Source organism: Engystomops pustulosus, chromosome 9 (genome assembly GCF_040894005.1).
Source record: "Engystomops pustulosus chromosome 9, aEngPut4.maternal, whole genome shotgun sequence".
Taxonomy (NCBI): Eukaryota; Metazoa; Chordata; class Amphibia; order Anura; family Leptodactylidae; genus Engystomops; species Engystomops pustulosus.
In genome coordinates, this window is record NC_092419.1 from 25,727,195 (window position 1) to 25,743,370 (window position 16,176).

Sequence of the window (16,176 nt, forward strand, 5' to 3'; positions counted from 1 at the left end):
TACAGTGTAGTGTGTATATATCAGTGTGTATACAGTGTAGTGTATATATATCAGTGTGTATACAGTGTAGTGTGTATACAGTGTAGTGTGTATACGGTGTAGTGTGTATACGGTGTAGTGTGTATATATTAGTGTGTATACAGTGTAGTGTGTATATATTAGGGTGTATACAGTGTAGTGTGTATATATCAGTGTGTATACAGGGTAGTGTGTATATATCAGTGTGTATACAGTGTAGTGTGTATATATTAGGGTGTATACAGTGTAGTGTGTATATATATCAGTGTGTATACAGTGTAGTGTGTATATATTAGGGTGTATACAATGTAGTCTATATATATCAGTGTGTATACAGTGTAGTGTGTATATATTAGTGTGTATATATATTAGCGTGTATACAGTGTGGTATGTATATATATTAGTGTGTATACAGTGTGGTATGTATATATATGTGTGTATATGTGTCTCTCACCTCCGGTCTGGTTGAATCGGGCCATCGATATCTTCACATTATTCCTGAATATGGCCTCATTCCTTCTCTCTCTCTGTGTCTCTCTCTCCCAGTATTCCGCTTCTACCTTCTCCATCCACTGGACCTTGGGTTGCAGGATGCGACTGTCCGAGTTATAATTCACAATCTCCCGATCATCCACATATCCGACTGTAGAGAACTCCGGCAGCCCGGACCCTGGAGCTGAGACCCCGGTGTAATAATACCGCAGAGAGTGACTGTCTGAGAGACACAGAGGTTACAGGTCACCAGGGAATATAATGGGATTTCTGAGACTGAAAGAAATCTGATGTCTCTGCATTATAATAATTTCATTACAGAATTGTCCCTTTCTTTTTCGTCCGTTCGGCAGCACACATATGGGATTTATCCCCTAGGTACAACTCAGAAGAGAACAGGTAACAAGCAGTAGTAGACAATTAAACAATTAGTGTCTTGGCTGCCTCCCCCTATATAAGGCCGGAGCACACACAAGCCTTGTATTTCTTTTCTCTTAGGTATGACAGAAGAGTTCAGGTCCTGTGTGTCTACACAGAAAGAAAGAAAAACCAAACAACTATCCAGATAATAAGTTTTCTAGGTCCGCTGTGTCTTTACACAGAACACTTGGATGGAGCGGCCCGGGCTGTATACGCTGCATGCGGTCCCTCGTCCTGGAGGAGCCTGTACAGCTATCCTGTCCTTACAGGGGCAATAGCTGAGGCTGTGGTGTGTATCAGCCACCATGTACCCGGCACATGAGATCGCTCCTGCATCTCCCACCTGCTGGGCCTTGTGGTTCATCACCGTGCGTGCCTCACCAGCAGACGCCTGGATCCCCTCCTGCATAGGCTGCAGCTCAGGCTGTATACCATAGCACTGCTGGTCTCTGGCCTGGAGGAGCCTGTACAGCTATCCTGCCCTTACAGGGGTAATAGCTGAGTGGTGTACATCGGCCACCATGTACCTGGCACATGAGATGGCTCCTGCATCTCCTACCTGCTGGGCCTTGTGGTTCATCACCCTGCGTGCCTCACCAGCAGATGCCTGGATCCCCTCCTGCATAGGCCGCAGCTCAGGCTGTATACCATAGCACTGCTGGGCTCTGGCCTGGAGGAGCCTGTACAGCTATCCTGCCCTTACAGGGGTAATAGCTGAGTGCTGTACATGAGATCGCTCCTGCATCTCCCACCTGCTGGGCGTTGTGGTTCATCACCCTGCGTGCCTCACCATCAGACGCCTGGATCCCCTCCTGCATAGGCCGCAGCCCAGGTAAGAGCCTGTACAGCTATCCTGTCCTTACAGGGGTAATAATACAGACTGTGCTGAGTATATACCACACATCACTGACACATGAGATCGCTCCTGCATCTCCTCCCTGCTGGGCCTTGTGGTTCATCACCCTGCGTGCCTCACCATCAGACGCCTGGATCCCCTCCTGCATAGGCCGCAGCCCAGGTAAGAGCCTGTACAGCTATCCTGTCCTTACAGGGGTAATAATACAGACTGTGCTGAGTATATACCACACATCACTGACACATGAGATCACTGCTAGTATCTCCTACCTGCTGGGCCTTGTGGTTCATTAACCCTGTATGCCTCACCATGGCTCCTGCATAGGCCACAGCCCAGCGCTGCTCCTGGTATTAACCATTTGTTCCCCTGGATGGAGGCCGCACATTGTATCAGTGAGTATATCCAGGCTGTATACCGGCCGCTGGTCTCTCATCCTCCTGTGATATGTTTTACGGATTTTTAACCTGTTTTCTCCTGCTGGAGATCTCTGCATATTGTACAGGATTTACACGGTTACCACATGTTGTACAGAGATTTCTGCATGTCCTGCTATCACTTGCAGTACAGGGAGCATTACATGTCAGCTCCTGGGATATAGACTGTCAGCTCCTGGGATATAGATTGTCCTGTCCTGGACATTCTGGTGTTTCTTGTGCACATGTGTCGGCCATTGCTATGTATTGGTGCATTTTCAATTTGCATTCACCTGTTGCAGTCATATCATGCAACCTCACAGCAGGTCTCAGCTGCCAGATAACCTCTGCCCTCTTCAAGACAAGGTAAGAGGAATGCTCCTATGTATTGCTGCTGAATGCATTGGTATAATGACTTACTGCTGAATGCTCAGGTCTCCTATGTATCCCTGCTGAATGCATTGGTATAATGACTTACTGCTGAATGCTCAGGGCTCCTATGTATCCCTGCTAAATGCATTGGTATAATGTCTTACTGCTGAATGCTCAGGTCTCCTATGTATCCCTGCTAAATGCATTGGTATAATGTCTTACTGCTGAATGCTCAGGTCTCCTATGTATCCCTGCTAAATGCATTGGTATAATGTCTTACTGCTGAATGCTCAGGTCTCCTATGTATCCCTGCTAAATGCATTGGTATAATGTCTTACTGCTGAATGCTCAGGTCTCCTATGTATCCCTGCTAAATGCATTGGTATAATGTCTTACTGCTCAATGCTCAGGTCTCCTATGTATCCCTGCTAAATGCATTGGTATAATATCTACCTGCTCAGTGCTCAGGTCTAGAGATGAGCGAGCACTAAAATGCTCGGGTACTCGTTATTCGAGACGAACTTTTCCCGATGCTCGAGTGCTCGTTTCGAGTAACGAGCCCCATTGAAGTCAATGGGAGACTCGAGCATTTTTCAAGGGGACCAAGGCTCTGCACAGGGAAGCTTGGCCAAACACCTGGGAACCTCAGAAAAGGATGGAAACACCACGGAAATGGACAGGAAACAGCAGGGGCAGCATGCATGGATGCCTCTGAGGCTGCTTAAATGCACCATTATGCCAAAATTATGGGCAACAGCATGGCCATGACAGAGTGACAGAATGAAGCTAGATAGCATCTAAAACATCCAATAATTGACCCTGACACTATAGGGGACGGCATGCAGAGGCAGCGGCAGGCTAGAGAGTGGCATGGCGACATACCCTAAATGGACTCAGGCTTCAAACCAATGGGTGGCAGAGAGGAACCAAAGGAGGCGAGCAAGAAGCGCTCAAATAATATCGGTACATGATAAAAGTTTGCCAGTATATTTTGTGGATTACACAGCAGGGTGGCGACAAAGTTAACAAGTTTGATGTGGAAGCCATGAAAACAACCCAAAATTCTGCCAGACACAGCTCGTTTGATAAGGGGACCATGTATGGAGGCAGTGAACTAGTAGTAGATTAAAGGTGCTGCAGTTCAAACTATGTTAGTTGGTTCTTGGCATGGAGCTGGCGCTCCGCTGCCAGGCGAGCTTTCGCCAATCCAAGCCCCTGTCTCTAGGCTACTCCCCAAACAGCACTTCTAAGAACCTTTTGTATAAGATCAAGTGTAGTAGCGTTCTTATAAGTTTGGGATATGGCGGGTGAGGGGAATGTAAACATCTGCGCAAGAAGCGCTGAAATAATATCCGTAAATGGTAAAAGTTTGCCAGTATATTTTGAGGATTACACAGCAGGGTGGCGACAAAGTTAACAAGTTTGTTGTGGAAGCCATGAAAACAACCCAAAATTCTGCCTGACACAGCACGTTTGATAAGGCGGCCATGTATGGAGGCAGTGAACTAGTAGTAGATTAAAGGTGCTGCAGTTAAAACTATGTTAGTTGGTTCTTGGCATGGAGCTGGCGCTCCGCTGCCAGGCGAGCTTTCGCCAATCCAAGCCCCTGTCTCTAGGCTACTCCCCAAACAGCACTTCTAAGAACCTTTTGTATAAGATCAAGTGTAGTAGCGTTCTTAAAAGTTTAGGATATGGCGGGTGAGGGGAATGTAAACAGATGCGCAAGAAGCGCTGAAATAATATCCGTAAATGTTAAAAGTTTGCCAGTGTATTTTGTGGATAACACAGCAGGGTGGCGACAAAGTTAACAACTTTGATGTGGAATCCATGAAAACAACCCAAATTTCGGCCTGACACACCTCGTTTGATAAAGGGACGATGTATGGAGGCAGCTATATGGACGACTTTTGGAGGTAGCAATGGAGACAACGTGTGGAGGCTGCTATGGAGACAATTCAATTTAGATAGTGCCTGTATGTGGCAGTCCAAAAAAGTTTTCAAACCAGAGGAGCAGGTAGGTGGCCCTCCAGAAAAATGGAATAGATTGAGTGCCTGTATGTGGCAGTCCAAAAAAGTTTTCAAACCAGAGGAGCAGGTAGGTGGCCCTCCAGAAAAATGGAATAGATTGAGTGCCTGTATGTGGCAGTCCAAAAAAGTTTTCAAACCAGAGGAGCAGGTAGGTGGCCCTCCAGAAAAATGGAATAGATTGAGTGCCTGTATGTGGCACTCCCAAAAATTGTTTAAAACAGAGGACCGGGTCGGTGGCCCTCCAGAAAAATTAAATGCATAAAGTACTATAGCTAGAGCCAGTGGGCCCTGTCAAAAAATAGCCAGTTTCCTCTGCTTTACTGTACAAAGAGGAGGAGAAGGAGGAAAATGAGGAGGAGGAGGAGTGGATAAATTATTCAGGTTGAGCTTCCTTCACCTGGTGGAGATTGGAAATTAGGAGAAATCCAGGCTTTATTCATCTTGATAAGCGTCAGCCTGTCAGCGCTGTCAGTCGACAGGCGTGTACGCTTATCGGTGATGATGCCACCAGCTGCACTGAAAACCCGCTCGGACAAGACGCTAGCGGCAGGGCAGGCAAGAACCTCCAAGGCGTACAGCGCCAGTTCGTGCCACATGTCCAGCTTTGAAACCCAGTAGTTGTAGGGAGCTGTGTGATCATTTAGGACGATGGTATGGTCAGCTACGTACTCCCTCACCATCTTTCTGTAAAGATCAGCCCTACTCTGCCGAGACTGGGGACAGGTGACAGTGTCTTGCTGGGGTGACATAAAGCTGGCAAAAGCCTTGTAAAGCGTACCCTTGCCAGTGCTGGACAAGCTGCCTGCTCGCCTACTCTCCCTCGCTACTTGTCCCGCAGAACTACGCACTCTGCCGCTAGCGCTGTCAGAAGGGAAATACTGTTTCAGCTTGTGCACCAGGGCCTGCTGGTATTCATGCATTCTCACACTCCTTTCCTCTCCAGGGATGAGAGTGGAAAGATTTTGCTTGTACCGTGGGTCCAGGAGAGTGAACACCCAGTAATCGGTGCTGGAATAAATTCTTTGAGCGCGAGGGTCACGGGATAGGCAGCCTAGCATGAAATCTGCCATATGCGCCAGAGTACCAACGCGTAAGAATTCACTCCCCTCACTGGCCTGACTGTCCATTTCCTACTCCTCCAACTCCTCTTCTTCTGCCCATACACGCTCAACAGTGAAGGACTCAACAATGGTCCCCTCTTATGTCTCGCCAACATTCTCCTCCTCTTCCTCCTCACCCTCCTCCACCTCCTCCGATATGCGCTGAGAAACAGACCTAAGGGTGCTTTGGCTATCAACAAGGGAATCTTCTTCCCCCGTCTCTTGTGATGAGCGCAAAGCTTCCGACTTCATGCTGACCAGAGAGTTTTTCAACAGGCCAAGCAGCAGGATGGTGAGGCTGATGATGGCGGCATCGCCACTGACCATCTGTGTTGACTCCTCAAAGTTACTCAGCACCTGACAGATATCAGACATCCACGTCCACTCCTCATTGTAGACTTGAGGAAGCTGACTGACCTGACTACCAGTTCTGGTGGAAGTTGACATCTGGCAGTCTACAATCGCTCGGCGCTGCTGGTAAACTCTGGATAACATGGTCAGTGTTGAATTCCACCTCGTGGGCACGTCACACAACAGTCGGTGAGCGGGCAGTTGGAGGCGGCGCTGCGCTGCCCTGAGAGTGGCAGCATCTGTGCTGGACTTCCTGAAATGCGCACAGATGGGGCGCACCTTCGTGAGCAAATCAGACAGATTGGGGTATGTCTTGAGGAAACGCTGAACTATGAGATTTAACACATGGGCCAGGCATGGCACATGTGTCAGTCTGCCGAGTTGCAGAGCCGCCACCAGGTTACGGCCGTTGTCACACACAACCATGCCTGGCTTCAGGTTCAGCGGTGCCAGCCACAGATCAGTCTGCGCCGTGATGCCCTGTAATAGTTCTTGGGCGGTGTGCCTTTTATCGCCTAGGCTCAGCAGTTTGAGCACCGCCTGCTGTCGCTTAGCGACGGCACTGCTGCTGTGCCTAGAGCTACCGACTGATGGCGCCATGCCCACGGATGGTCGTTCGGAGGAGGAGGTGGAGGAGGGGTGGGAGGAGGAGGAGGCATAGTAGGCCTGAAACACCTGGACCGAGGTAGGCCCCGCAATCCTCGGCGTCGGCAGTATATGACCAGCCGCAGGGTCAGACTCGGTCCCAGCCTCCACCAAGTTAACCCAATGTGCCGTCAGCGATATATAGTGGCCCTGCCCGGCAGCACTCGTCCACGTGTCCGTGGTCAGGTGGACCTTGTCAGAAACGGCGTTGGTCAGGGCACGGATTATGTCGTCTGACACGTGCTGGTGCAGGGCTGGGACGGCACATCGGGAAAAGTAGTGGCGGCTGGGGACCGAATACCGAGGGGCGGCCGCCGCCATGAGGCTGCGAAAGGCCTCGGTCTCTACTAGCCTATAGGGCAGCATCTCCAGGCTTAGCAATCTGGAGATGTGCACATTAAGGGCTTGGGCGTGCGGGTGGGTTGCACTATATTTGCGTTTCCGCTCCAGCGTCTGGGGTATGGAGAGCTGAACGCTGGTGGATGCTGTGGAGGATCGTGGAGGCGACGATGGGGTTTTTGTGGCAGGGTCCTGGGCAGGGGGCTGACTATCAGCTGACACAGGGGAAGGAGCAGTGGTGTGCACGGCCGGAGGTGAACGCGCTTGTTGCCACTGAGTGGGGTGTTTAGCATTCATATGCCTGCGCATACTGGTGGTAGTTAAGCTAGTAGGGGTGGAACCCCTGCTGATCCTGGTTTGGCAAATGTGGCACACCACAGTCCGTCGGTCATCCGGTGTTTCCTTAAAGAACCTCCAGACTTCTGAAAATCTAGCCCTCGCCGCAGGAGCCCTCGCCACGGGAGCTTCACTAGTTGACACATTTGGCGCTGATGCACCAGGTCTGGCCCTGCCTCTCCGTCTGGCCCCACCACTGCCTCTTCCAACCTGTTCTGGTCGAGGACTCTCCTCCGTCTCAGAAGCACTGTGTTCACCCGGCCTCTCAACCCAGCTTGGGTCTGTCACCTCATCATCCTCCGATCCCTCAGTCTGCTCCCCCCTCGGACTTCCTGCCCTGACAACAACTTCCCCACTGTCTGACAACCGTGTCTCCTCATCGTCGGACACCTCTTTACACACTTCTTCCAGTACGTCAACAAGGTCATCATCACCCACAGACTGCGACTGGTGGAAAACCTGGGCATCGGAAAATTGCTCATCAGCAACCGGACAAGTGGTTTGTGACTGTAGGAAGGGTCCAGAAAACAGTTCCTCAGAGTATGCCGGTTCAAATGGCAAATTTTGCTGGGAGGGGGCAGACTGGGGGGGAGGAGGCTGAGGTGCAGGAGCTGGAGGAGTGCCGATTTCGGTGACATGGGTGGACTGCGTGGAAGACTGACTGGTGGACAAATTGCTCGAAGCATTGTCCGCAATCCACGACATCACCTGTTCGCACTGTTCTGGCCTCAACAGTGCTCTACCACGAGTCCCAGTAACTTCAGACTTCAGAACCTAGGGAGTGTAGCTCTGCGGCGTTCCCCTGCTCCCTCATAAGCAGGTGGTGTCTCACCCCGCCCAGGACCACGGCCTCTGACCCCTGCAGTAGTTGGACGCCCACGTCCCCGCCCTCGTCCTCTACCCCTAGCCCTCGGGTTAAACATTTTGAAAATGAGAGTTATAACTTTAACTTTTTTTTTAACTTTTTTTTTGTGTGTTTTTTAGTTTTTAAAACCAAACGATGCTATCCTATTGCTATGGCTATTTTCTAGCCAAGTATGAAAGCACACTACTATGCCAGATGAGATGACGCTGAGTTATGAAAAAAAAAAACGTAAAATAAAAGGAAATGGCAGACTGTGCCTAATTGAAATACAACCCCGGGCCCTAATAAATTTTCCCACTTCGGTCTTTGCGATGGATATGTGCGTCACTAAGCGCAAAACACAGCGGTCGCAAGTCTCACTCCAAATTGCTCCCAATTTGCTAGTAGATGCACTGCAGCAAGTACAGCCACCAGCAGATCAACCAGAAATCAAATATATATAACGCTACTGTAGGTGTAAGTAAGCCGTTTGGATTCTCCTATGGCTATTTTCTAGCCAAGTATTAAAGCACACTACTATGCCAGATGAGATGACGCTGAGTTATGAAAAAAATAAACGTAAAATAAAAAAGGAAATGGCAGACTGTGCCTAATTGAAATCCAACCCCTACTAAATTTTCCCACTTTGGTGTTTGAGGTGGATATGTGTGTCACTAAGAGCTAAACACAACGGTAGCAAGTCCCCCTGCTAATTCCTCACAATATGGTACTAGCTGCACTACTAGTGCCAGCAAGCCCAGCCACAAGCAAATAAAAAAAAAAAGTATAACGTTATTGTAGCCCTGAGAAGGGCTGTTGGGTTGTTGTAGAATCACTCCTGCCTAACAGTAAGCTAATAGAACACCCTAACGCTTTCCCTGACCAGCAGCAGCTCTCTCCCTAGCGGCATCCAGACAGAGAATGATCCGAGCAGCGCGGGCAGCGGCTAGTCTATCCCAGGGTCACCTGATCTGGCCAGCCAACCACTGCTATCTACGTGTAAGGGTACCACGTCATGCTGGGTGGAGTGCAGAGTCTCCTGGCTTGTGATTGGCTCTGTTTCTGGCCGCCAAAAAGCAAAACGGCGGGAGCTGCCATTTTCTCGAGCGGGCGAAATACTCGTCCGAGCAACGAGCAGTTACGAGTACGCTAATGCTCGATCGAGCATCAAGCTCGGACGAGTATGTTCGCTCATCTCTACTCAGGTCTAATGTCTCCTATGCTACCTTGCTAAATGCATAGAACTTTATTGCATTTCTAGCCACTCCTGCGCCCTGACTCCAGGGTTTATATGCAGAGTCTGTGAGCTCTGCTTGACTAATCTTACCGGTATTTCATGTGTATAATCTGTGATCTTTACACTGGATTTACTAACCATTTTCTCTGGACTCTGCCTCCGGTAGGTGGGGAGCATGCACTCTGCCCCCGGTAGGTGAGGAGCATGCACTCTGCCCCCGGTAGGTGAGGAGCATGCACTCTGCCCCCGGTAGGTGAGGAGCATGCACTCTGCCCCCGGTAGGTGAGGAGCATGCACTCTGCCCCCGGTAGGTGAGGAGCATGCACTCTGCCTCTGGTAGGTGAGGAGCATGCACTCTGCCTCCGGTAGGTGAGGAGCATGCACTCTGCCTCCGGTAGGTGATGAGCATGCACTCTGCCCCCGGTAGGTGATGAGCATGCACTCTGCCTCCGGTAGGTGATGAGCATGCACTCTGCCTCCGGTAGGTGATGAGCACGCACTCTGCCTCCGGTAGGTGATGAGCACGCACTCTGCCTCCGGTAGGTGATGAGCACGCACTCTGCCTCCGGTAGGTGATGAGCACGCACTCTGCCTCCGGTAGGTGATGAGCACGCACTCTGCCTCCGGTAGGTGATGAGCACGCACTCTGCCTCCGGTAGGTGATGAGCATGCACTCTGCCTCCGGTAGGTGATGAGCATGCACTCTGCCTCCGGTAGGTGATGAGAATGCACTCTGCCTCCGGTAGGTGATGAGCATGCACTCTGCCTCCGGTAGGTGATGAGCATGCACTCTGCCTCCGGTAGGTGATGAGCATGCACTCTGCCTCCGGTAGGTGATGAGCATGGCCTGTGTGTTATACACTGTACCCACATCCTTTGTCTGGTGAGATGTGCAGGTATCTATGATCTGTATACATAGTGACATACTGTAATAATGATACAGAGCAGACTGATAACAGAATCTCTAGGTTCTGCTTCTATGTATGTTCTCCATAGTCTGCTCTACATGAATGGCATTGGAGAGTGATCCTCTCATATCCCGGCAGCAGCACTCCTCATACAGTGATGTTACCTGCATATGGCTTGTCTGTACACATCTTTACCTCATTCTAATGTGTCCTTTGTGTTTTCACTAGACGTCCTCTCCTAAGCGGCTGTCACAGACCCCTATGAGAGATGAAAAGAGGAGGAAAACTAGGCAGAGGTTATGTCCTCACCCATTGTCTATTAAGAATGAGTCTTGTATCTATTCTCCTGTGTTACCCCAGGATACAGATCCAGAGATCCACACAGATCCCAGGCCCAAGCCTTCTTATCATGGATCATGCCTGTGCAGCGCTGCGTAATCTGTGTGCGCTATATAAATAAAGAATTATTATTATTATTATTATTATCATCTCCAGACATCATTCTCTATTGAAGATTCTTGTTTATAGGAATATTAAATCTCAGAGATTAAATCTGATGACCCAGACCAGATCTTCCTCCTGAGGAAGGAGAATGTAACCACCAGTGGAATCCACTAAAGATCCTGAAGGGAAACGACAGGGAAAGGATGACTCTACTTTCCAGTCACTGATGATGACGTCTTCCCTACTCACCCAGTCCTGTCTATATATTTTCAGCGTGGATGGACCACACCTGATAACGGCATTAGAGGTCCAGTGACCAAGGGATGAAATCCTACTCTGTACCACCACTGGCCATGTGACCTGTCACAATAGCGTTCTGATGCTTCTATTACCAGCATTAAGGATTCCTCTGAAGTCCTGGCTGCTTTGGTCGTGGCAAGAAGAGCTGTATGGACAAAGCTCTGGAGTAAGGACGCGCCACCAAAAGAATTATTTGAATTTTCAAGATCTAAAGACTCAAAAATCCAGGAAGAGCAGGAAGAGTTTGTCGTTCCATCACATCGACTTGGTACACAGGGTCGGTTCAGACACAGGCAACACCTTCCATGAGTAGGTAAAAAGCCACTTAACTCAAAACCGTGGGAGTTAGTGCATCTGGCCTGGTGGAATATCAACAATAAGAAGGAGGTCCTTCTCTTCAGATTGGCCAAAGTCTTTATCAGACGCCTGGTGTCCTCTACAATACATCAAGTATAGACTCTGTAACCTTCCCATCTGCCCTGATCCTGACCAGCAATCTGCTAGTTGTATATCTCTGCCTCAGCGGTATCACTGCGCGGCATCAACTGTCCTATCAGATCTTCATATTCCCATCTGTCCTATCAGATCTTCATATTCCCATCCTGCCTCCACATCGGGAGAACATCGGGATAGCGCTTCAGACTCCTGCCCACTGCATTGCCAGTCACGTCCTTAAACGTTCCATACCTGGAGGACTGGTTATTTCCATGGAACTTCTGAATCTTCAACTTCAAATTTGAAGAAGAGTAATGAAAGTCTAGAAATGTATTTTTGGAAATATTTCCCCTGATATCAGCTAACAAAAGTTAGTGAGTGACAAGAGCACTGGCCGAATGCCTGGCACCATAGATGTAGTGCAATGAGTAAAGCCCATAACTGAAGTGAAGGAACCAGTCCCAATAATTTATGGCAAGGAAATGCTGGATTCTTCATCCTCGCACATTAGCCAGAGGGATACGTCTTCCTGAGGCTGGGGTCCCATGTAGGAGATGATGAGGATCATAAGTCTTGGAACACTCAAGAGAAGATATTGTCCTCTATTCATCGGGAGCTGTGAGCCAATCAGACCAGAGTTACAATACTTCTATGTTATTATTCTAACGCGTCTTTCTCGTCTGCAGCAATCACAATGTGCTGCTGCATACATAAGTCATTTACTATAAAAAGGTTCCTGAAGTCTCCAACTTACAAGAGAATGCAAAACCCTGCGCTAAGCAGAGGCGAATCTTCAGCTGTTGACACTTGATATCCTTAGCGAGTATTCTGGATATCAGAAATATCAGTGGCGTTACTATCGCTGTACCAACCGTAGCAGTGATGCTAATGGCCAGCCCAGGACACACGACCGAATCATAAATTATGCATGTCGTGTACCTAGGTGGGCCTGGCCCTATTGACCAAAGCTGCTGCAGCCGCAATGCTGAGGGGGCTGCCCGTCCCTAAGCCTGCGGCACCTGGCTCCACCTGTGTGACCAGGCAACGGGCCGTCCTATCTTCTTCCTGCATGAAGACATGTGACGTCACATGACACATCCTGGCCAGCGCTGAGTGGAGGTCCAGGGCGCCTACTCACAAAGGATATATCTTCTGGCTGCACTAAAAGCCTAAGGCCAGGAGAATCCTCAAAAGCCGCCGATCATGATCATGTTTGATGGCCACGACATCGTCCAGGAGGACTGCAGATCTCCAAGCAATGTCCTTCAAGGATTCCTACCAGAAAGCATCATGTTACTTTCCTGCTCAGCCTTCATCCAACCATTTCTACAGTCTTCAGAACAATTCTTTTAAACAATATATTTTCAAATAATTTTTATAAGGGGGCAAATTGTCCACATGGATCATTGACTCCATGAGATGTTCTCTGGTCATGAAGCTCCAGACCAGCTGAGAGCCGACTCTACATCAGCTTCTGTAGCTGAGCTCTGTCACGTCTATCAGTCCTACAGAGCAGCCACGTGGTCCTCTCCATCCCCATCTATAAATCTCTGCAGGATGGACTTCTCTGCCTCCTAATGCTTCAGCCTTACACAAGGCGGTGCTTCAGCAGGCGACTAAGATCCCTCCCCATAAGTACTGCTTGCTACGTCCCATATGTGTGCTGCCGAACGGACGAAAAAGGAGGAAATTTGCTTACCGAAATTTCCATTTCTTTTAGTCCGTGAGGCAGCACAGCTTTCCCGCCCTTAAATGATGAAACGTTATTGCTATATACCATACAAGGGTTGTGTGTGCGCTCCGGCCTTATATAGGGGGAGTCAGCCAAGACACTAATTGTTTAATTGTCTACTACTGCTTGTTAACCTGTTCTCTTCCGAGTTGTACCTAGGGGATAAATCCCATATGTGTGCTGCCGAACGGACTAAAAGAAATGGAAATTTCGGTAAGCAAATTTCCTCCATACTAGATACATAGGAGATAATAATCGTGTGATATAAGGTATAATAACTCACCACAATACACAACATACTAGATACATAAGAGATAATAATCGTGTGATATAAGGTATAATAACTCACCACAATACACAACATACTAGATACATAGGAGATAATAATCCTGTAATATAAGGTATAATAACTCACCACAATACACAACATACTAGATACATAAGAGATAATAATCGTGTGATATAAGGTATAATAACTCACCACAATACACAACATACTAGATACATAAGAGATAATAATCGTGTGATATAAGGTATAATAACTCACCACAATACACAACATACTAGATACATAGGAGATAATAATCCTGTAATATAAGGTATAATAACTCACCACAATACACAACATACTAGATACATAGGAGATAATAATCGTGTGATATAAGGTATAATAACTCGCCACAATACACAACATACTAGATACATAAGAGATAATAATCGTGTGATATAAGTTATAATAACTCACCACAATACACAACATACTAGATACATAGGAGATAATAATCGTGTGATATAAGGTATAATAACTCACCACAATACACAACATACTAGATACATAAGAGATAATAATCCTGTGATATAAGGTATAATAACTCACCACAATACACAACATACTAGATACATAAGAGATAATAATCGTGTGATATAAGGTATAATAACTCACCACAATACACAACATACTAGATACATAAGAGATAATAATCCTGTGATATAAGGTATAATAACTCACCACAATACACAACATACTAGATACATAGGAGATAATAATCCTGTGATATAAGGTATAATAACTCACCACATACACAACATACTAGATACATAGGAGATAATAATCGTGTGATATAAGGTATAATAACTCACCACAATACACAACATACTAGATACATAGGAGATAATAATCCTGTGATATAAGGTATAATAACTCACCACAATACACAACATACTAGATACATAGGAGATAATAATCGTGTGATATAAGGTATAATAACTCACCACAATACACAACATACTAGATACATAGGAGATAATAATCGTGTGATATAAGGTATAATAACTCACCACAATACACAACATACTAGATACATAGGAGATAATAATCGTGTGATATAAGGTATAATAACTCACCACAATACACAACATACTAGATACATAAGAGATAATAATCCTGTAATATAAGGTATAATAACTCACCACAATACACAACATACTAGATACATAGGAGATAATAATCCTGTGATATAAGGTATAATAACTCACCACATACACAACATACTAGATACATAAGAGATAATAATCCTGTGATATAAGGTATAATAACTCACCACAATACACAACATACTAGATACATAGGAGATAATAATCGTGTGATATAAGGTATAATAACTCACCACATACACAACATACTAGATACATAGGAGATAATAATCGTGTGATATAAGGTATAATAACTCACCACATACACAACATACTAGATACATAGGAGATAATAATCCTGTGATATAAGGTATAATAACTCACCACAATACACAACATACTAGATACATAGGAGATAATAATCGTGTGATATAAGGTATAATAACTCACCACAATACACAACATACTAGATACATAGGAGATAATAATCCTGTGATATAAGGTATAATAACTCACCACAATACACAACATACTAGATACATAGGAGATAATAATCGTGTGATATAAGGTATAATAACTCACCACAATACACAACATACTAGATACATAGGAGATAATAATCCTGTGATATAAGGTATAATAACTCACCACATACACAACATACTAGATACATAAGAGATAATAATCCTGTGATATAAGGTATAATAACTCACCACAATACACAACATACTAGATACATAGGAGATAATAATCGTGTGATATAAGGTATAATAACTCACCACATACACAACATACTAGATACATAGGAGATAATAATCGTGTGATATAAGGTATAATAACTCACCACATACACAACATACTAGATACATAGGAGATAATAATCGTGTGATATAAGGTATAATAACTCACCACAATACACAACATACTAGATACATAAGAGATAATAATCCTGTGATATAAGGTATAATAACTCACCACAATGACCGGCAGACAGGTGCAGGAGCAGCACAATGAGGGGGTACATCTTTCTCATCCTGGGGGGTTATTTGGGGGGACCCCGAGTCACAGAACACAAGTGTCTCCAGATACAAACGCAGCTGTAACTCTGTATCACAGTGACTGGAGGCGAAGCTCAGCTCTGATTGGACGCTACTTACACTTTCCTCCAATAGGAGAGAGACTTTCCCGCTGCTCAGCAGTTACCGGGCAGAGTGAGGCTGGAGAGGTTACACTCTGGAGAAAGTGAAAGTAAAACTGGAGATTTTCGAGAAATGCTGAAGATTTATGGGAAACTTGTCGGGGAGTATTCACACCTTCAGTTTGGCAGATGCAGTTTTCAGAGCCAAAAGCGGGTGTTGATGATAATGGGTGAGAACATATCACTGAGCGCTGCTCCTCCTCCTCTATTCTCACTCCACTCCTGGTTTGGACATCAGAAACTGCATCTGAAAAACTGAACGTGTGAACGCGTCCTCAGAGCTCAGGAGGGATAA

At 46.6% G+C, this 16,176-nt stretch overlaps 1 protein-coding gene across 1 annotated transcript in view; it reads right to left on the reverse strand.

The window, feature by feature from the left end:
• LOC140077926 (class I histocompatibility antigen, F10 alpha chain-like) overlaps nucleotides 1–15,818 on the reverse strand; it is a 55,838-nt gene extending 40,020 nt beyond the window's left edge. Inside the window, exons 1-2 of the mRNA XM_072125551.1 lie at nucleotides 15,659–15,818; nucleotides 473–733 (exon numbers count right to left, since the gene is read on the reverse strand). Of these exons, the coding sequence (XP_071981652.1) occupies nucleotides 473–733; nucleotides 15,659–15,716 (319 nt within the window). The 5' untranslated portion in view covers nucleotides 15,717–15,818. The remainder of the gene's footprint in view (nucleotides 1–472; nucleotides 734–15,658) is intronic.
• Between the last annotated feature and the right edge of the window lie 358 nt (nucleotides 15,819–16,176).